Here is a 24,058-nt window from a genome sequence, read left to right as displayed (position 1 = left end):
TTTAATTTAAAAATATTACGCTTATTAGATATTGTTTTCAATGATTGCTTTAAATGGTATGAAGGTTGTTAAAGATTTTGTAAACAAAATACACGACTTGACCGTTGTAATTTTTAACATTAAATGCAAGATTTTCATTTTTGCGCTCTCCCAGGAATTGCGCTCGAAGCGTGGGCACCTCTCGCCACCCCCTTGCTACGGCCATGCCCATATTATACATTTAGCTATTCTAAAATTGGTATAACCTTTTACGTATAATATCTTAGATCATATAACACAATCATTTTTCGTTTAGATCTAGCATAGACATTGAATCAAAATAATTGTTTACATCAGAATCTAGAATCTTAAGCGTATTCAGACTTTGTTAACCAAAGGGCCGCATAACAAATTTTTAAATCATAAGATCAGTGGTGGATTTAGCGTTTTGGCGCCCCTAGGCTTAATCACTCTGCTCCCCCTCCCCTATAACTCTACTAAAGAACCAACAATATTTGGTCTAAACCCTTCTCTTCAAATTTTATTCTGTTTTTTTATTAAAAAAAAAAAAAACAAAATATAAAATCTTTAAAATAGAAAACTTCTAAAAATAAAATATTTCATGTCTATTATTTTACTTCACATACTATTATTATCAGTACAAATAAACAATGCTTATATAGTCAAATAACGGAAATATAAAAATCAGATATGAAAATACCTACACTTGGATAATCGGATGTTCCCAATAAGTACATAGGTACTAAGTTATTAATAATAACTAGTAACTAACTGTAATTATTTTATTACAGATGAAATATTTTCAAATTATAACAATAATTGTAATATTATCACTATAACCTATAGGTACGCATCATATAATGTACATATTATTATAACTTTTTCAAATTATTTTTATTCGTGTTTATATGACAAATATAAAAAAATATATTAAAATAATAATCCGCCACTGTTTAAGATCTATTTTGAATATGATTATCATTCTTCGTGCGGCATTTATCGTAACCAGTCGTGTTTATGTAAATCGCTCGCTTATCTAATTTGTCGTGCGTAAATACAAAGTTCACTGTATGGTGCAACGCAAGTATGTCAAATACTGGGTCCTCCAACAAAGGACAATACCAACGTCCTAGCAGTGTCGTTCTCTTTCCACAGCAGGTCAACAAAAATAGATGTGCTCCAATCTCAAATCATAATGATACAGATGACGTTAACACAGAAGTTACTGATAGGGTCATCGAAGAGGTAAAGCAAAAAATTCCTCCATTATATATTTATGAAATTTACGATTATATTGTTTTACTAAATAAAATCTCGCCAATTATAACTTCAGATTTCAACTTCCATAGTAAAAATATATGTTTAAAACTGAATCTATCTACCGTCGATGACTATCGTTCTATTACAAAACATTTTTCCGAATATTAAATATCATACGTAACAATTCCCGGAAGATAGAAACCTCTCCATAATAATAAGAAATCTACCAACCTCTATATCTGAAGCAGAAATCTATGATGAACCATCTGTTCTAAAATTTAACGTCACTTCTGTAACCCGTCTACAAAATCGTCATAAATCAACAATTCCAATCGTTGCTGTTATACTTGATAAATCAGCAAAATATATTTTTTCACTAAATCGTTTTCTTCAGTGCATAATATCGGTAGAAAATCGATAAAACGATAACTCCATTCCACAATGTCAAAATTGCCAACGTTTTAATCATACAAAAAATGTCTATAAACTATCTCCTAGATGCGTTAAATGCCCAGAACAATACCACTACTCGGACTGTACTAAAGATAAAAATAACCCACCAATATGCGTAAACTGCAATGAAAATCACCCAGCAAATTATAAAGGCTGTAAAATCTATAAACAAATGAAAAACCACAGTAAAGTTAAGTCTCATATAAGTCCACCAAAACATTTACAAATTATTCCTGAACCTAAAGAACAAAATGTATTTCAATCCTATATAAATCTTACGCCGATAAAGCTAAAAAAAACTTAAGCAAAAAAGAAACAACAGCAGATAATCAAACGAACAGCACATTTAATACCAATAAACTCATTAAATCGCTAATGCCGTTCGTTATTCACATCTCTTATCTCAGAAGTTATTAAAAAAGTAATCACTAATCTAAATAATAAATATATATATATATATATCTTAAATAATCTCAATGTCAACTAATTTAAATAATATTAATAACATCGTCATCATAAAGTGGAACGCAAACGGCATTAAACGAAATCGTAACACTTTCGCTGCATTCTTATCTCATCACAATATTAATATAGCCTATATAAGTGAGACTCACTTATGTATAACCGACTCGATTCAATTTAATGGCTATTCAATTTATCGCATCGATAGGACAGCTGTTTGGCCTTCAGGTGATGTCGCGTTATTAATTCGCACCAAAATAAAACATCAACAGGCATATATACCACGACTGCGATCTTTGGAAGTCGTAGCAATAACACTATTAGTTAATAATATAAATACTACTATAGTTAGTGCATACCAATCTCCAAGTTATAATATGTACACAAACGACCTCGACGTAATCTTAATCAACTATAATAAAATTATTATCATTGGTGATCTAAATTCAAAACACGTAAACTAGAAATGCAACATAACAAACGCGAATGGAAGGAATTATAAAGTACCTAACTCTAACTCCTCCGCGATCATCTCTGCATCTCATAATTCCACTCACTACCCTCATGATTCTAACAAAAGCCCAAATATTTTAGACGTTGTTTTACTTAAATTAACTTCTTTAATAATTAATCAAGAACCCCTATTCGAATTAGATTCGGATCATTTACCAGTAAAAATATCAATTGATTCATCTCTAATACAATCTGAACAAACTCGCAAATTTATGAACGGGAATCCTGACTGGGATAAATTCAAGAGATACATTTCAAATAATATAACAATTCCTAAAATATTTCTAATACATTATTGGTTGATGTAGCAATATCTCACCTTCGTGAAACAATCTTCAATGATGCAGAACAGTGTACAATATCCTCAAAACCCACTTTGGATCAAAACTACAAATCGTTAACTACCCCATTAATACAAAAAGTTATAAAGAATAAACACCATATAAGGAAACAATGGCAACTTCATAGAAAACCAGAAGATCGTAAAAAGCTAAATTTCCTTACCAAAAATGTAAAATCACTACTCGAAGAACAGAGAATAAACTCATATTAAAAATATTTATCTTCAATACATCCCGCTGATTTTAATCTTTGGTTAGCGATTACATTATTAATTAAGCCCAATGACAACAAAATTCAGTCTCTAAAATCCGGAAACAAATTTATAAATACAGTGAATGAAAAATGAAAAATTTGTTTGCTTCCACTTTAGTAAATACATTCGCACTTAACGCTCTAAATGATAATGCAACTAATAATTTGGTGTCTCAAAAACTGAGTGAGCATCAAATGCCACCGCAAAATATTTTTCCATACATTAACCCAACAGGAATTTCAGAAATAATAAAAAAATTACCAAACCGTAAATCACCCGGTCATAACCAAATTATTAAATCTATATTAAAAAAACTACCTAATAAAGCAGTTCTATTTATGACAGTGCTATTCAATGCCCTGTTAAAATTGAACTACTTTCCCACAAATTGAAAACTGGCCATTATAATTATGATAAAAAAAACCTGGCAAAGATAATACTGACCCAAATAATAACAGGCCCATTAGCTTATTATCATCTGTTTCAAAAATTTTCGAAAAAATTATCTACACCAGGCTTATTAGTCATTTAAATGCAACTGATGCAATTCCTCATTGCCAATTTGGTTTTCAGCCAAACCACTCCACAACTCAACAACTTCTACGTATTACAGAGCACATAAGCAACGGGTTCGAAAAAAAAGAACACACTGGAGCGGCCTTCCTTGACATAGCTAAAACTTTCGATAAGATCTGGCTTGACGGACTGCTTTATAAATTCAAATGCCTTAACACACTGTTATCTTCAACATCATCAAATCTTTTCTCTACTCTTGTAGTTTCACCGTTCAAATAGATGGCACGAACTCGCACGTCAAACAAATTAATGCAGGAGTACCACAAGGCTCAAAAATATCTCCAATACTTTTTAACCTTTACATATCAGATTTCCCTACATCGATGAACACGGAAATAGCCCTATATAAGGACGATAGTGTCATTTATTCTAGTTTCGATAAAATCGAAAATTTAACAGTAAACATCCAAACTCATCTTGACGAAATACAAAAATAGGCGCAAAAATGGAAAATCATTTTTAATCCGACTAAAAACACAGCAGTTATTTTCACACTTCGTAGACCCACTAATTATAATTCCTTAAAAATCAACGGACAAAATAAGCCATGGTCTCATAACATACAATATCTAGGAGTTACTTTGGACAAAAAACTTACCTGGAACCCACATATATTCTCCAGAGTACAAGGTTACCAACGACTAAAAATTTTATACCCATTAATAAATCGGCAAACATCACTGAGCTGGATGTGTTCATTACTACTATACAAACAAATCATTCGTCCTCTATTACTAAACGCGGTCCCTGTCTGGGGTCAATGTGCGTCAACCCACATAAATAAAATCCAAGTTCTACAATCAAAAGTCCTCCGAGTGATTTCAAATGTCCCTTGGTTTATTCAAAACGATGCATTGCACACCGACTTCAATTTACCAACAATTAAGAACTACATAAAGAATCTATCGGCAAGCTTCTTCTGTCATCTACGTAAAGCAAGCGGTCCAGAATATTTCGGGTTAAATGTCGACCCCATCAATCAAAGACTTAAACGTGGTCGTCCTCATGACGTCCTAAATTAGATTATCTTCAATGATAACACTATTTGTAGATCGTTCACTAGCTTGTAACACTATCTTAAATCTATAAATGTGTATCGCTAATTTGTTAACCTAGTTATCTTCTATGCATTATATCGTTTTTATAAATAGCTAAAAATGTTGTACATTATACCTAAGTTTAGATGATTTTGTCAGGAAAACTTTATAATTAAAAAAAATATAAAAAATAAATAAAATATGATTATAAAGCGCGTTTTGTAAAATTGTCGAAATTTAGGATACTTAAAATATTAAATAAAATATTTAATTAAACAACTCCAAGTTATAATATTTAATAACCGATAGTTTGGAATTCGAGATGATTCATTAATGTCAATTTGTCATTAGTCAACAATAATTTCAAGTGATTCACTTGTTTTAATGATTTGATAACCGTGTCGCGATATTATCAGTTGAACCGCGAGATCGAGACCACTTGATTAAATGTTGATAAAATGGATCACAAGACGTTTGATATACCATCTCTATGACTGGTGTGATTTTCGTTAAACATATCGAGTCAATGTGAGCGGCATAGTGCCTCTCGAATGTAATTTTAATAAAAGTCTTCTTATTTTTTGTTTCTGAGGTGGTACTCTAAACCGTTCGTCGAAGACATGGCAATTGTCTTCAGTCGACCGATACTATGTAACCGGCATTGTGCGTTCTATTTGCTGAGAAATCATTACAAGGTGAGTCCCGAATAAAGTCTTTCGATTCTCCGAACTGGGCGATGGGTCGAACGGCTCGCCGTCGCCGCAAAACTAAACCTGATCGACCTTACACCGGTTATCAGGTCGAAATCGTCTCTTTAACTACTTGGATGAAATCTCACGGATGGAAGCCCACCTGCCGTTTGGCGCCTGCATGTTTTTCAGACACAGGACGTGGATTGATGGCAGCCCAAAATATCGATGTCGGACAACCCTTGGCCATTGTTCCAGGTTGCTTAGTCATTACGGTCGATTCGGTTTCTGTGTCGCCATTAGGAAAATACATGACCGCTGTTTACAAAACACAACAAGTGTTAGCAACATACTTGATGTTTGAACGGCACAAGGGATCTGAATCTTTTTGGTACAATTATATTGTCTCGTTGCCCACAACAATGTCAAATGCAGCATATTGTACCACTGAAAATTTACCAGATGATTTATCTGCAAAAGTTATAGACCATCAAAGCACAATAATGACTACGTACAATGAAGTTATGTCCGGTATGTCTTCCAATATTTGTTCACACTGTTCTAAGACTTTCAGTAATATTTTTACATTTGAAGTATATAAATGGTCATGGTCCATTGTAAATACTAGAGCAGTTTACATGAGTCCTGTGTGTAGTTTGAAAAACAAAATAAAATTATCAGACATCAATAATTTGGCGCTTGCACCATATATTGATATGTTCAATCACTCTCCTATGGCATGTGTTCGAGCTACTGTCAATCATTTGAATGGCACATATACTATTGTTACTGAAAAGTTGTTCAAAAAAAATTCTGAAGTATTTATTAATTATGGTCCACATTCCAACATTAAGCTGTTTCTTGAATATGGTTTTGTTGTGCCATCCAATCCGCAAGACTCTATTCATTTATCAGCCAATGAAATAATTTCCAAAACAGACAAAAACTTAAATAAAAATCGAATGGAGAAACTTAGATCATATGATTTATTGGAAGGACATTATTGTACATCGGAAGGCTTGTCGTGGTCAACAAGAATTTTGATATATCTGTTAATTTATTCAGATAGATTGAATGATGAAGAATTAAAAAACCGTGTGTTTGCAAATTTATTTGATCAATGTGAGATTGAAGCTGTTTCTAAAATTGGAGCTATTGTTGTTGAAACAAAATTAGAAGAGACTAAACATTGGGAATCAAATATGTTGACTGTATTAGAAAAGAATCAGGTTGAAAAGTCAAGTGGTTTTACGGTTGCTGTAGAGCTAGTTAAGGAGAATCGGAGATTACTTGAAAAATGTTTACAATCATTAAATGTGAAATAATAATTAAAAAAAAAAATATTTTGAAAATAAATACATTTTAAGGTAAATTTGTTGATTTTTTTTATATTGATTGTTTTGCATAATATCCATTTACATAGTAAGTATGCTGGATAAATGCTATGTTATGCCTACATTAATTTATTCGTTGCAATCAATATTCAAAGTTTTTCATCCTTAAATTAAGACCATTTCAAAAATAAATAATCATAAAATAATAGTATGCCAATTTGTTATCAATACTTGCTTATATAAAGCCCAAAATAATTTAAGTGTTAATTCTTGGTAATAAATACATATATAAAAATATATCACATATTGTTTGTATTATTGATATAAATAAAATTGTTCAAAAAAAAAAAAAAAAATGAATTTTGAATTATTTATAATTTATTATATTTTATATTCATAATTTTCTTCCTGAATATTCATTATGATAAAGTGAAATGAGAATATTATTTCCATTTAAAAATAGATGAAAAAAATGTAAATAAAACAATGCTGTTGCTTGAATTTCATACTAATTAGTAATCAGTATTTAAAATAAATATATCATTTGGTATTTTATAAATTCTAAAGTTAAGTCTAATTGTTTATTATATTTTAAATAATTGATATTATTTATATATAAATATTAATTTATTTCAACTTCATATATTACACTTTTTAAAATTTTAAGAGAGGTTTATATATATATATATATTTATGTATATATTTTTTATGTTTTATGGTAATAAATGTAAAATTACTAATACAAAATATCAAATAAACATATAATATATTTAGATATTAATCTAATTATTAAATTTGATATAAAACTAAGGATAAATAACATTTTCATAAATTTCTAAATATCACAAACTTAATTTGAATAGTTTTATTGTTTAAGATTTAAAAATTAAAAACTATTACATTCATAATAAATTAATACTTAATGATTAACTAATATTGTTAATATACTTTTCATTTTTTTGTCTTATTTATTAACTGTATAATTACAGTTAATGTAATTCCTTTAGGGTGATGGTTAATTAGAAGCATTTATATTCAAATTCAAATTGGTGAATGTAAATAAAATTAATATCAACAAGATATTTTATTTTATTTGATGAATATTTTTTTTTAATTTAAGCTGTATTCATTTTATAAGACTACACTATTTTGTATATTGATTTTTTTTATATTATTATTTCTTTGTTAATGAATTATATTATTTTCAAAAATATTATTTTTTTAATTTCCAGGCTATTTCTACCTATTCTGTACATCATAATAATGTACTCAATAATCATCAGAAAAAACTAAAACCTTTAAACAGATCTACAATACTTCCAACATGTTACCATATTGGGGGGGCTCATATTCAAGAAGATTTGACCACAGTAGAGGGCAAAAATGTTACAGGCAAAGAAATGATCTTTGGTATGTTGCAGTACATTTGGCCAAAGGTTGGTTTTCATTATAAGTTATAATGTACCAAGCTTATTTTTTAACTGTTTGAAACATTAAAAAAATTCATAGAATGATATGGTTATTCGAAAACGAGTTACACTGGCACTTGGCTTATTAGCTGCTGCCAAAGTGTTAAATGTGTCTGTTCCATTCTTGCTTAAATATGCTATAGATGAACTGAATGAAAATCTTGGTTCTAGTGGAGATGCATTATTAACAATGGGTTCAGCACCTGAAACTGTATTGACTGTTGTTTCAACACTGCTAATATCATGTGAGTATGAGTAAGTTTCAAGTTAATAATATTACAATTCAAATCATTTCTATGACTTTTTTATATATTATATTCATTTGAATTTCTACTACATATTGTAGTACATTAAATGTATGGTTATATTCTAGTACATAAATTAGTGTATTTTTACCTTTGTTAAATATAAAAAAGAAAAATAATTATTATCTTATAAATAATATTTTTAGATGGTGTATGTAGAGCTGCTGCTGCTGGTATGAATGAACTACGTAATGCTGTGTTTGCTAGTGTAGCTCAACAGTCTATTAGAAAAATTTCTAGAAATGTTTTTTTACATTTACATAACTTAGATCTTAGTTTTCATCTATCCAGACAAACTGGTGCATTATCTAAGGTGGGATTCTATTAATATTTAATACATTAAATATTTTAAGTTAATTATCAAAGTCTAGTTAAATTAATTATTGTTCAATTTTTTAAATTTATTATTTAATAATTGTTATTAATTAAGAAGTTTTTTTTCTAGGTAATTGATCGTGGAAGTCGTGGAATAAATTTTGTACTTACTGCCATGGTATTTAATATTGTACCTACATTATTTGAATTAACTCTAGTCAGCACTATTCTGGTAAATTTCTTAACTATAAATCTAATTTAATTTTTATAATATATCAGCTTTTTTTTAGGGATTAAAATGTGGTTATGAGTTTGCTGCATTATCCTTTGGGTGTGTATCAATTTATACAGCTTATACATTATTAGTAACCCAGTGGCGGACAAAATTCCGATTATATATGAATCAAGCAGAAAATGAAGCTGGAAATAAAGCTATGGACTCATTAATAAATTATGAAACAGTAAAGGTATTTTATTTATGTCAAATAATTAATATAACCTAATGGTTTTGTTTGGCTATTAAAAAAATTAACTTTAAACAAGTACTAATTGTTTTTACTGAAAAACATCAGCCTCAAGAGAGAAAATAGCTTTTCTATAGGCTTAAAAGTATATTTATATTGCATTTGTTGATTTAAAATTTTTATGAATCTGATTACCAACTTATACTGTTAAATTTACTTATTCCTAAAAATGTTAACATATTAAATTAACGATTAATCTTATTATGTATTTCTATGAAAATCATGCAAACAAATAACGAATTATAAGTAACATCAATTGAAGAGATGGTCTATCTATTTTTTAGATAAATAAGATATTTTCTTTAAAAAATTTGAAATACAATTAATACTTTGGTAATTGAAGATTGACATGTAATAACTGTTCTATACTGTAAACAGTGATTGACAACTTTGAGCTACTATGGGGCCAATGAATAAAACAAAAAACTCATGCAAACAGCAGCATATAGCAGCATAATAATTTATTATAAATGTTTACTACTAAATATAAAATGACAATTATGAATAAATAATTTATTTTTAAACTAGGAATTGAAAGTTATATTTAAATTTATAATATTAATAATAAAATTGATCAGATTGATTTTTTGATTTGTAATTCAGTATTTCAATAACGAATTATACGAAGCCAACCGATACGACAAGGTCTTACAAAAATTCGAAACAGCTTCGTTGAAGACCAGCTCGAGTTTGGCTGTTTTGAACTTTGGTCAGAATATCATTTTCAGCGTGACAATAAGCGCGGCTATGATATTGGCCGCTAAACAAATAGTCGAAGGTAATGTAATTTGGGTTTTAATATTTAGTTAAAACGTTTAGCATTTCTGCTTATGATAACTGATACGATTGCATGCTATGTTTAAAAAATATAACAATATTAAAAATTACTGTTCTTTACTTTAGGTAATATGACAATCGGCGATCTGGCAATGGTAAACGGTCTTCTTTTTCAATTGTCTATGCCACTCGGATTTCTCGGATCCGTTTACCGCGAAGTGCGACAGGCGTTAATCGACATGCAGTCCATGTTTTCTATTATGGCTTGCGACCCGTCCGTCAAGGTAGGTACTTTCAAATTGTTCAGTTTTATACTTACCGCCTTGATAATTGTACAATATATTTTCCCCCTTATTATAGAACCTAGAAAATGCTGCCCAATTAGCTGTCACTAAAGAAAATGCTTCAATCGAATTCCGAAATGTCTGCTTTGGCTACCAGAATGGTAAACCTATTCTGAACAATTTGTCATTTGTTGTATCACCCGGTCAAAAAATGGCCATTGTTGGAGGATCTGGAAGCGGGTAAACACTGCTACTTCTGTAAGGAGTATTGTCTTGTTCTGTACTAAGACAGGACTCTGACGATATCTGAGCCCCATATAACATATAGATGTATACGATTGGCTGTCGAGTTTTGCTACCTACATAATTTATATTACGATTATTTCAGAAAGTCGACGATAATCCGGCTGTTATTCAGGTTTTTTGAACCTACATCGGGCGAGATACTTATTGGAGGTAAGAACATCAAAGACGTTGATATCGACAGTCTTCGGAAAAGCATGGCTGTAGTTCCTCAGGTATACCCGATCGCCGATCGAGCGCGCCACGCGACTTAATTAAGACTGTACTATGTATAATGTGTTTTTTTTAAGGATTCAGTTTTATTCCACGATACCATTATGTACAATCTTCATTACGGAGACATGAGCAAGTCCGAGTCTGAAGTCATCGAGGCAGCTAAACTCGCGGAACTCCATAACTCTGTAACGAAGTTGCCCAACGGATATTTCACACAAGTGGGTGAACGGGGACTGATGATTTCGGGTGGTGAAAAGCAACGGGTATCCATTGCTCGGGCCATACTTAAGGACAGTCCTATTCTAATATTCGACGAAGCCACGTCGTCATTAGACTCTATTACTGAACAGGTTCGGATAAAAATCATTAGTGGTATAATTATAGCGTTTTCCGAACGTCATCAAGTAATTTCACACCCAGAAATAGCTATAAATATTGGTTTGGGTGTACATACATTTCCTTTGTAAAAAAAAACGTCATGGTTTTCCGTATTTAGATAATTATATAATTATATGTATTTCAAAACCGAATGAAAACGAGCCTTACATTAGTATTTTTGTTTTGATGACCTACACAATAACTTCTTAATAATTTTTAATAAATCGCTTGAGTCTGCTATGAAGTTCTAAAGGCCCCTTTGCTAGAACTAATTAATATATTGATTCGTTTTTTTTTTCTCGATACAGAATATTTTAAAGGCCTTGCGACGAGCCACCAAGGACAAGACGAGCGTGTGCATCGCTCATCGGCTGTCGACTATCAAAGATGCTGACGAGATTTTAATCTTACGCAACGGCCAAATTGTAGAACGTGGCAATCATCAAATGCTGATGGACAACGCGTCCGAGTACTCAGAGTTATGGAACATACAACAAGACACGTCCGAAAAAAAATAGTAAACCTAGATGATAGGAATTTGAACTTCCTTTTATATAAAATCTCGTTTCATATCGGTACTCGTGTTTGCATTAAACACGTTTATGACTTGTACTGCCTACGTTTAAAACGCAGGTGTGTACCGATCGGTATTAGATAGTGTATAATATTATAACACGTTATGTCATTAAAATATTATATATATCATCTTTATAGTGGTTACTATACAAATACCTGTTACTTAAATTGTTATTGATTAGCATTGTTTTCTTTATAAATTAAACGATACTACTATTAATATAAATTGTTTAGTCTCTTTGTGTTTATTTATTTATTTTTTACTTGAATAATTCTCAACATATTCAGGACCGTTCTTTTAGTTCTGTTAGTGAAAGAGAGATTTAAGGAGATCGCTTTCAAACAATTAAATTAAAAGCACATTTATGGCACTAATTATTACCATAAATGTGCTATTTACTGGTAGTTAACTACTCACATAGAAAATGGCTTTGACATGAACGTTGAGACTGCAGTGAAATTGACTTAAGATCTGCCTACGACACTGTTGGAAAAAAAGACTTATCGAAATTCCTGGATGTGATCCTATGTAAAACGTTACTAAAACTTCTTAACAACATTCTTAGTAACAGATTTTCCACTGTGAAATTTTAGAGGAAAAGAGAATTACAAAGTTCCTCAATAATGTCCTCTCACAAGGATCCGTGCTGGCACCTCTACAAACATTTATCTGCGCTGATAAGTAGTCTAGCTGACTAATGATTTAGAACACTTGGAAAACCCACTGACCCTGATATACTACATAAATACTATAAACAATGGAGGCTTGAATCCAATCCATCAAAAACGAAAGTTACTCTCTTCGATTGGTAATAATATAAGCTAATCAGAAAATAAGTGTACAGTTCGGAGTTCGGGTAGTAAAAAAACTACTCCTTACACCAAATACCTAGTAAACGTGTAATACCTATAGTTATAGACAGAACACTTAGCTACTTTAGCTTTCAACGAAAGTTAAGACTCGTGACAGTATAATAGGTATGTTGAGTGGTACATCATGAGTAGCTGACGCAAATAAATTACGCATAAGTACATTGACATTGATATATTCAACAACAGAATTCTACGCACCTATCTAGTCAAATAGTATACATACTAAGAAACTGGATATCCAGCGCAACTCGGTAATGGGAATTATAGAGAGAACATTAAAATGGTTATCAGTCCCTCCACAAACATCCAAAGAGAACAGGCAAATCCGAAATTGGACCAAGATTGCTAATAATCCGAACCTACTGATACATATGGACTCAATGGCAACTGAGGAGGAGGACTGCGACTTAAGACCCGTAGACGTCCGCAGATAACTTCAAATAATTTATTACTGGAAAATGTTACGGGAAATACTAAATGACATTAAGATTGGACATCAAAGAATCCTGACAGACAAAGCATTGTAAACCATCAAATAACCCAGCTTCGACACGACAAGTAAAATTTTAGTGACTGAATCGTCTATGGACCTGCCACGAAAGATGCAATTATCATACCTGATGCATGAATGGAAACACTACAACTTCTGGTGATTGGATATTAATCACAAACTATCTTAAACGATTTTTTGTAATATTTTCTTAATTTTATTTTATTCTATTTTATTTAAAATAATTATGAGTTGTATTACTCTGTTATGTTATTCGAAATATATAATATGTATATATCTACTGAACATTATGATGATGTTTATTCTATCTATTTTAACTAGTGCTCGTGTTATAATAATTATGTTGTAGAACAGTGGTCTACAACCAGTGAATCGCGTAAGCTTTAAGATTGGATAGCGATAAATCTACCTGATTAAAATTTAAAAAATGCATATTCATACATATTATATTATATATGTCATGTCATATCGGGTAAAATCATTTTCGAATAAACCCGAAACCATACTACATTTGTAGAAGATAAGATTGAATACTTCTTTGTCGTACAGTTATACTCATACTTAATTAGAAAAGAGCCTCAACCAATAGGCGACACATTTCACAAAACATTAACTATTGAACACAGACGAGGAGTGAACACAATTACCTGAACATGCCATCCAACATAGACACATAGAAGGACAAGAGCCAAAATATGAAAACGATCCCGTTTTCAAGCATCACAAATATTATTAGTAAATTGTAACTTTAAGTCTAACTTTACTATTATAATATGTAATATTGACATATTTAACCTCACATTTAACGTATATAATATGTAACAATCAATGGTTAATAAAATTTACTGTTGAAGCCTTAATTTTTAAATAAAAAAAAAAAAAATGAACAATCAAATGTACCTAGTAATAGCATACCTATAAACTGCATTACGTGAAATTGATCCGTGGTAGGTGGGGTATTTTGTACGAAAACAGTCAGGGACAAATATTGCATTCATTTTTTTTTTTTTTTTTTATATCATCACTTATTATAAAAATTAAATATTACCTAGAAAAATATAAATTTTAATTTATTGAGTTATAAAAGCTCTTCTACAATGGCATACATTAAGCAAATTTCACTTTGTTTTTATGGATTTCATGGTTAACGAAGCTGACATGGATCGCAAAAATGTATGGCAGGGAAAGTGGGTTGGTCGCAAGTCGAAAAGGTTGAAGACCGCTGTTGTAGAGTGTAATTATTAATCAATAACGTCACACGATGAGGCATATGAAATATAAACGTGCGTTGTCACGTGGCTGGTCTGTTAATTGAATGTTTAAGAAACGATCAATATAACGAGCTAAATTTGTAAATATGATATTAATTTCACGTGTTTCCTCTAGAGACTGAGGTCGGGTAGGCCAAAGGTATAATTTTTCTTCAAGGTCTCCAACAATTTTTCATCTTGATCTCACGTAACAATCATTTTTAGTTGTTGGACATGTGCGTGTAGTGCGAGGAAATAACGCGTTAGAACTTCCAATTTTTAACACAAAAATCAGGCTATCGCTCTCAAGTAGGTGCTTAGGATTAACATTAGAAGAACTCCTTGGATGATAACTCTTTTTATAAATAAAAAGACAAGCAGTAAACACAAGACTCACATAAACTTCGCCCGTTACTAAAATCCAAAGTAAAGCTATACATTTTAATAATTAATTTATAATATCGGATACTTTATAGAATCTAAATATGGGGACCGGCCAACTTTCAACATCCGTCCAATACAAGCTGTCCACCAGAACCTGGCTTTTATCGAATAGGTAGTTACATACGCAGCGTGGTACATCAGCAATACCTCCCTTTTCAAACACCTGAACATCCCAACCGTTAAAGAACTATCATATGGTACTATTTCAAATTTGACTCCCACATGATCCTCCTTATAAGAAATATGTCTTCTAAACCGAAAACCCAGAACGAAGCGTAAAAAGGAACTGGTTCCATGATCTATTGAAGTAAGAACCAAATTTTTGTTGCTAATGAGCTTTTTTCCCCAATCATGTTACTCATGTAAATTATATTCATATGACTTCCATGCTTACTTATTGTTATGTTATTATACAAATTTCAGAGACGTATTTAGATTTACTTCTAGGGGGGTGGGGCTGACATTTTTCTTCAATTCAATGATCAAAATTCACAAGTAAAATGTTTGTTAATATTTAAATTAATATTTGTGGGTTTTTTTTTTTTTTAATCTAATGCCGGATCCACTTAGAATCAACTTTTGCGAAGTTCTGATTTAACACCTGTCTGTTTTTTGAAAGTTATACTAGTATTTTATTTGATTTTTCACTAAGTATGGACTCGATAAAAAACCCAATTCAGTATTCTCAGCAAGGTGTAATTTGATTTCGTTATGAAATGATCCAGATTAAAAAAATTTGAAATGTGTATCTCACATATAATCAATTCCTTAATTACGGATTCAAGGGGCGATCGTCTCTTCACCCCCCTCCCCTAAAATATGCCCATTCCCGCAAGTTTAAAACGGCTACATTGTGTTTTATAATCATTGGCCAACAAATAAAAAGCACTGTTTTTTCAATTAATTGTGACGATACTTCAATATTCAATTATACTATATTTATTATAACTAATATTTATTAAATATTAATATATAAATATATTAAATAAGTAGTTTATATAGCTGTATAAAATAATTGTAATAAATGTATAATATTTATAACGAAACCAAAATCCTAGTAAGGATAATATGCAATTGAATTAAGAATATTGTAGAAAAGTAATTAAACAACGACTAATTAGGGTCCAAAAAGAACAGAAATACTAGAGATGAGCATTTTAGGAGGGGGTGAAGGAGGCAATCGACCCGGGCGCCAACATTTTAGAGGCATTTCAAAATTATAGAAAAAAAACCATTAAATTTATAAGTATGTCATATTTTATAATTAATCAACATTAAAATTAAACAATAATAATTTTTCTTAATAAATCATATTTAACATAGGTATTAATTAAAATTAATAATATTAATAAAACATAATGTAATTTTATAATTAGAATAACATTGTTTTATTTGTAAATTACATTACATTGTAAATATTTATAATTTATGAAGTAAACAAAACACATCTATGTAACTGTATACATATTTTATAATTATTGAAGTAATTTTTAAGGATTCAATACATGGAAACATTACTGTAAAAATAACACGTCATTGTTCAGAATCTATAATAAAATTAAAAATACATTAATAAATCACGAAGAATTGGTTTTATTTAACTGTTTTTACAATTTATTTTGAGAGTAAATCTATACATATTTATAAAGAGCTATTAAATATTTATAAAAATCATTTATATTTTTAAAAATTTTTAATATTTATCGATAGAGAACTTGATTTTTATGTCTTACGAATGATTATATATATATAAATATATAGGTTACATATATATACATATATATAGATATAAAAAACAATGACTTTTGTTGAAAAGAAACACAAAACTCACTTTTTATTCAAAAACTTTATGTGATAAACATCCTTCGACATTTTATAAATTACAATTATATTTCTTGGTGGCTTATTGATTATTTCATTAGCCTTGATTATCTTTTTTAAATTGTCAACATTTTCTTTAAGATTTTATTCAACTTTCAAAATTATTTTTATTCAATTTTAAAAGCACGCTAGGCCGTTTTATAATTCATTTTGTTATTCATAGAGATTAACCTACATTAATTTTATAATATATAATCTAAACGGCAATAATAACTTGTCCGTTTAATGTTGATAAATATTTAAATAACATACCAAATTTAATATATGTACTAAATAGTATTTAAAGTGTTTTATTTTTTGTTTTAAATTTCCGATTTCCGCTTTACACTTGAATAATTCATCAGCATTTTTTTTTTTTTCATTCTTTTCATAAGTTATACATGTCTCCATATTTTCCTGAAATAAAATAAAATATAAGCACATGGTGAGGTACAGTGATGATTAACCGTTATGGTTAATAGACTCTGCGTCCAAACTAAGTGACCACTGACCATGGTGCACCCGAGATTTTAGCAAGAATATTATTTAAGATATCATACATGATGTGCCCTCGAAATTCTAATAAACCACATATGCCTATACGCCTAAAAATACAATCCTAAATGTTTGCTTACTAAAACCAAATGTTATGACGGCTGAATTTAATGAAAATTGTGTAATAAATAAAATAATTTTACTGTAATAATTAATAATTGTGTGTTAATATAATACAATGAGTATACAATACTTTTTCCGTTTTTAATGCTTCTATTTCTGTTTCGAAATGTTCAATTGAACGACGACATTTTTGTCGTTCATCGCGTAATTCTAGTCTTTTCATTCTTAAATTACTTTTAAGTTTGTCAACTTTTATCTTACATTTATCTTTTTTTTCCTAAAAAATCAAACTTCACTATTAGTTACTAAATATGATCAATATTTAATGTTGTTAATTAAATTATAATTAATTTAATGTTTAATTCGTGGGATATTATTACCTTTATTCTCTTATTATAACTTTTTAACTCAGTTAATTGTTTATGTTCTTTATTATACTTTTTCTTTGTATAATGCAAGTCTCCTTTTAAATAATTAATTAGCAAACTCAAATCTTTGGCTGAACGTTTAAGATTAGTTTCGTTTTTACGAAGGTCCAAAATCTTTTTATATTTTGCCTAAAAAGTTCAAAATATTATAAACGCATGATAATTATAAATGCTTTCTGATAAGTTACATAAAAATAAAAGAATATATAGATTAAATGCATTAAAGTCGTATTGCAGTTTAGTTTTGGTTTGGGAGCTTTACTACTGTTATGCTTATCAAAAATTAAATAAGTCATGAGTAATTTAACTATAGTTAAACTCTTGTCTTATAACTCAATTTATAACTAGAACACATACACAGGTGAATACCAATTTCAGATTAGTTTTTCTATTCCACATAATCAGTTACTTTAGAGTTTAAAAAGCTTTAAAAAATATTGTTAGTTTGTATGGAACTAAAAAACCTCCAAAAATAGAATCCAAAGTTCTCCTACTATAGGTTCAATACTAGTTGTTTCTTTCAAAACCCTGTGATTTTATTTTTATATATTGTTCGGTAATAATAACATTTGTACCACAAAATAATAATTCACAACTATTGAACAATACAGAAATAAGAATGTAAACAATTGGTTATAACTAATATTTTCTGCTTCCATGATTGCTAAGGATAACTTTAATGGAATGTTGCAAAAACTTACGGGCTACAACGAATTATAATGACAGTCAAGCTACCTCAAGCCAGTATTTTAAACTATTATTCAACATAATAATACCTGATTATATTTCTTTTTAAAATAAATAATTTTTGTATATTATTAATAGAATAAAATTACTCATTCATAATATATATAAAATACATTATGTTTAAATCAATATTTAGGAATTCGGTAAAGTGAGTAGGTACTTTTAACTCGTTCATCTTTTCCTTGTTTTTATAATCAGCATATTCTAATTCTTTTTTCATTACTGCATTTTTATGCTGTAATTCGTCTAGTTCTAAAGCTAGAACTAGACGATCTCTTGTAGCATAAAGAACCGAAAGCTCGTCGTTTCTGTAAATTATTCGAAATAATTAGCATTCATTATACAAGAAGTTCCCATTGTATGATCCGCGGACTATTAGTCATCATTGACTGGTGGTCCGGAAGTCATACTTACAAAATTTTAAAATATTTCATTCTTCCTTTGGTGGGTTATAAAAATACTGACAACTGTGTATATTTCTATGTTTATTTGTATTTTAAACATTTAAATTACATATTGCTACTTAAACTATTATTTCAATCGATAATATAATATTTTTTATACAGCAAAATAAGATAACAGATAAAATACAACAGCCATGTTCGAAGTTTGATATTGTACAAATTTAATGATCAATTTTTTTTTATTATTAATTGCTTCATACTTTGTAATCGATATCATATTCTTTTTGATTTTTCGTGTTAAAATTTAACAGTTAATTGAAATGGCTCCAAAACGAAAATACGACAAAGCAAATATACAATTTTCTAGACTTATTTACATTTAATATAATGAAATCAGCTTTGAGTAATATTCTAACAGAAATATCTCTTTTAGTTAAGAAAATGCAAGCCCATATTAAATTGTTTTTATAATTGTAATTTACTTATTAATTGTTATAATTATATAGTATATATTTTTTTATAGTTGTAATTTTCGTTAAATTGTTATTAATTTTAAAATTTTACTTAAAACTCAACAATTATAAACATTATTAGAAGCCTACTATAAGGAATTGCATTAATATTATCTTATTTATAATCTAAATTCTAAAATATGTGAAAACATTGATTCTCGTGTATAAGAAAAATATGGTCTACAAAATTGAAGTGGTCCGTGATGTATGTACAGTTTTCTAATTGTTCCGTAGAGTCAAAAAGGTTGGGAACTACTGCATTAAACTATATACTATAACTGCATTTAACTATAACTATATACTAAATACATAGATTTTAGTTAAAATGTATATAAAAATACGTTTGTGTTGTATAGGAGTAGCTAATAATTTAGTGTATTTACTCGGTTACTGCACATGGATATCTGAAATAATCATTTGGCCATGTGTTCATTTTGATAACTGATTTTATTTTACTTTTCCAATTATAATAAATTAATCAGTACCTATTAAGTATAAAACATTCATCATTTAGTCATAATATATAGGTATCAGAAATTATTAAGTATATTTACTCGCTTTATTTAGGACCCAAAGCTTTCTAGCTATGGATATTTTGAATAACTTATGTTCGGCACCACCACGAAGTGTGATTACAACATAACATAACGTCTACACCACAAATGTAGCTTTATTCAATCTCAATTATTGAGAATATATCCACTGAAACGACAAAATCAATGTATTATTAAATATTCATAAAATATAATTTCTTATATGAGGATCAAACGCATTGAATAAATCAATAACAAAAAATAAGTCAATAACATAATCTTATGGTAACTTGGTAACATAATGTGCATAAACATTGAAATTAAAATAATGATTAGCTCAAAACAATAAATTTATTGTAAATCATAAAACTTAACAATATGTATTGATAAAGAACTTCAAATTAGGTCTACCTATTCAAGTAATTATTTTAAAAATAAGTTTAAAACCTACCGATTTTATTTATAATAATGAATTGTACTTTTTGGCCTTTTTTAAAATAATACAATAATTGAAGTACCTGTATATTCTATTCCTACTTTTTTTTATATATCTACTCGTAAATACGTAAATCGTAGACTTAAATATAGCCTCTACAATTTATTATAGCTAGAAAAATCTAAGAAACAAATTAACTCAAATCAATACTCAGCTTTTCCATTAATTTTTCATTAATATTGCAATAATTTTCAAGTATTCTATCATACCCCTCCACTCGTCACAGTCACGATTATTAGCCGGACAGCATTTGGGACATCATTTATACATAAAACACATAAGCATAGGTCTGGTAAATTTTTTGGTTTTAAATTCCTACTAGTATTAATTTGAGCCCTAAACAGTCGGGAGCCCTTATTCCGGGATATTGTGATTTGTTTCGAATGTTTTTGACAATGCCACAAATATAAATTTTTTTTCCACTTTTTATACATTTTTTTAGCCGAAAAATATTAAATTATAGATTATTGTTATAATCTATTTGTACATACGTAAATATATTTGAAAATTCTATATCTAAAATGAATTGTTTGTGTTCATATTTCAGAGATTTAACTGTACGAGTGTATTACTAATAGTTTATACAGATAAATAACGAGTTCAAACCCTCACAATATGTTAGATGGTACTACCTACGGAATTCAGTGATATTATTTCTGTCTTGAGTCACGTCCAGTATATTTTTCAATATTTCTTTCATTGACCCTTACCGTGACTGCAATACGAAATTATTGATTTTAAACAAAAAACCGGAAAGTATCAGGGCGACCATCGTAAGAAGTGAAAACATAAACATGAGCTTAGAAATATAGATTTGTTATATAGAATCGGGGGCGTATTTAGACTTACTTCTAGGGGGACACAACTCAAATTTTTTCTTTAATTCAGACTCGAAATTTACAAGTAAAATAAATCTTGGATTTTCCCCCAAAATAGACTATTATTTATTGTTAATATCATGAGTCGTGTACGTGCATTGGCGATGACGAGCAAAGTATATACAATTGACGAATAATCGGCGAGCACACGAATCGTGTAGGAGCAACATAATTACAAACATGGCAAGTACACTCGCCGAGTGTACGCTTGCAAAGTACTCGAGTTGCGTCGGACCGGCTTTAGAATATTTACGATAAGGAATGAGCGTTCGTACCCTAAGCTACTAGGTATACGTTTTAATTGTGCAAAACAAAGTTGGAGATAGGTATTTTTTAAATTTCTTATTGCTCGTAATATAGCAATATTGTATAATGCAATAATATTGTATAATGTATTGTGAAATTTTAAGTCATGGGAATAATATAATATGCAAACGTTGTTTATTAATAATTAAAATATTTATTTTTTTTATTAATATTTACATAGTTCTTGTTTACAATATTTGTATTTTGGTTTTAAAACGCCTAACGGCAGTTTAAGGTTCAAATTTTAGTTTATACCAATGGAAATATGTATATTGTATACAGGTACAAAAAAAAAAAAATTAATAAATAAAACAATTCGATATCAATTACCTAAATGATATTCAAAATGCACGAAGGATTTGCTTATAGTGTTGATAATATACTGCATGTACGTATTCTGATGTGACGTTTATCAATACGTTAGTTTTAAGCGTTGACGGCGAAACATCTACCATAAATATTAGGCTGGAGTCATTCACCTGTAAAAAGATTAGTGTACTCTCTCAGTTCTCTGCACTGTTTTTCTTTATTTGCCACGTCATAACGCGAATGTTGCGCAACAACATACCTACCATTCCCAAGGAGATGGTTTTTAGTAAACTTCAATAAGTATCATCACCCACATTAGTGTGTATTAATTTGTATTGTTTTACCCTTCCAACGGTGACTTCCGTAATTCGACTTGTTTTCACGCACGATATTTTCATGCCGAATAAATACGCACATTCATAATGCGTTTGTTACTTGGCACTTACCCATGGCAACATGACCCTATTAGGGGCCATTTTTTCTGTTTTAGAACAATAAGACATTTTTCCGGAAAATATATCAAAATATACCATTTCTAAATAGTAGGTTCACGTTTATAATTTTTTTTTTTTTTTAACATGGTTCGGTTACACATTGGTCATTGTGAATTGACGCAATTAAAAACGTAAATAATTTTTATAAATTAAATTTTTTTTTTATACCTAATCATTGAATTTCAGAAAATCAATGTTAATATTTAGATAAATTCCATTTAAAAATATTAGAGAAAAAAAAATGATGCAACTTCAAATATAGCAATCATGCCAATAAATATCTGTACCCTATATTTTTCAAAATAAATATAACTACTAATTAATTTTAAAAACTTGAATTAAGAAACAAATCTTTAAATCATATATTTAAAAAGGTGCTTTATCTAAACAAAAACTTATCAGCAGATATTATCCTTGTTGATTTTTGGTTGTAGTTAATTATTTTCACTAATGGTTTACATTTAATTTCTTCAAATTAATAAACATTAATGAAAGACTGTTTACAATATTTTTACAGAGTTCAAGTGATTATCAAGTTAACTTTACTATAATTCAACTAATAAATAAAACCGTATTTAGACTCTTAAAGTTGATGACAAAATTTATATAGACAGAAATTTACATTGTCGAGGTCGACTAAGAGATATGATAAATATTCTGTTGTAAATGCATAATATTAACATCACAGGTGAGATGATCAACTAATTGTTATTGGTTTATTAATATTTTGAATACACACTCAGTAAATTTATTTTGCATAATAAGCATGTATAATGTGTGTTGTTTGGCTATATGGCGTGCAAGTTAGAAGAGATCATCCACTGATGAAATTTCATGTGTGTATAAAGGTTAATGTATAGTTAAATAAAAACAATTATTCTTAAAATCAATTTGTATAATAATTGTCTTATTTTATGGTTTCAATTTATTTACAAAGTCAATAATATATGTATATGTTTTTTTTCAACTTTATGCAACTATGTATAACATATTTATATCAATTTCTTACATTAATTTATTACAGAATCCATTCTAAATTAATAAACATTATATTTAGTCTGACTAAGCAGACTAGTTCCGTACATAAATATATACCTATATATTTATATTTTTTATCGGACTCAAACGTTCCTCAATGTCTTTAAATGTATAACTTACATTATATAATATTATAAAAAAAAAACAAAAAATCTTAAGTTTCATTATTTAAAGACTAAGGACAAATAAGAAGCCTCACCAGCTGTCTTAGAAAAGCTGTTAAGGATTTAATTATGTGTATAAAAAAATTGAATAAATAAGTTATTGGATTAGACCATCTAGTTGTCAATT

The 24,058-nt window shown here is 29.1% G+C and overlaps 2 protein-coding genes across 3 annotated transcripts; one reads left to right on the top strand and one right to left on the bottom strand.

Moving 5' to 3' along the window:
- Positions 1 to 999: 999 nt before the first annotated feature.
- LOC112686135 (ATP-binding cassette sub-family B member 7, mitochondrial-like) lies at positions 1,000 to 12,304 on the top strand. 2 transcript variants are annotated; one of them, XM_025558291.1, is made up of 12 exons: positions 1,000 to 1,245; positions 8,152 to 8,355; positions 8,429 to 8,633; positions 8,840 to 9,006; positions 9,139 to 9,240; positions 9,299 to 9,475; positions 10,136 to 10,310; positions 10,436 to 10,593; positions 10,670 to 10,833; positions 10,982 to 11,111; positions 11,187 to 11,462; positions 11,799 to 12,304. In XM_025558291.1, the coding sequence occupies exons 1-12, from the start codon at positions 1,087 to 1,089 to the stop codon at positions 12,006 to 12,008; spliced, it is 2,127 nt and encodes a 708-aa protein (XP_025414076.1). In that variant the 5' UTR covers positions 1,000 to 1,086; the 3' UTR covers positions 12,009 to 12,304. The 2 variants fall into 2 exon arrangements, with proteins under 2 accessions (XP_025414076.1, XP_025414077.1); XM_025558292.1 differs by lacking the exon at positions 1,000 to 1,245 and adding an exon at positions 5,315 to 5,591.
- A 4,354-nt stretch (positions 12,305 to 16,658) lies between these two features.
- LOC112686021 lies at positions 16,659 to 22,820 on the bottom strand. Its single transcript, XM_025558120.1, has 9 exons — positions 22,499 to 22,820; positions 22,257 to 22,405; positions 20,268 to 20,415; positions 20,097 to 20,198; positions 18,958 to 19,105; positions 18,003 to 18,179; positions 17,753 to 17,899; positions 17,278 to 17,421; positions 16,659 to 16,691 (listed from the first exon to the last, which is right to left on the bottom strand). Exons 4-9 carry the CDS (start codon positions 20,144 to 20,146, stop codon positions 16,659 to 16,661), a joined length of 699 nt encoding a protein of 232 aa, XP_025413905.1. The 5' UTR covers positions 20,147 to 20,198; positions 20,268 to 20,415; positions 22,257 to 22,405; positions 22,499 to 22,820.
- Between the last annotated feature and the right edge of the window lie 1,238 nt (positions 22,821 to 24,058).

Source organism: Sipha flava, unplaced genomic scaffold (genome assembly GCF_003268045.1).
Source record: "Sipha flava isolate LNK unplaced genomic scaffold, YSA_version1 2_pilon_pilon, whole genome shotgun sequence".
NCBI lineage: Eukaryota > Metazoa > Arthropoda > Insecta > Hemiptera > Aphididae > Sipha > Sipha flava.
This window is presented reverse-complemented; position numbering and strand designations above follow the sequence as displayed.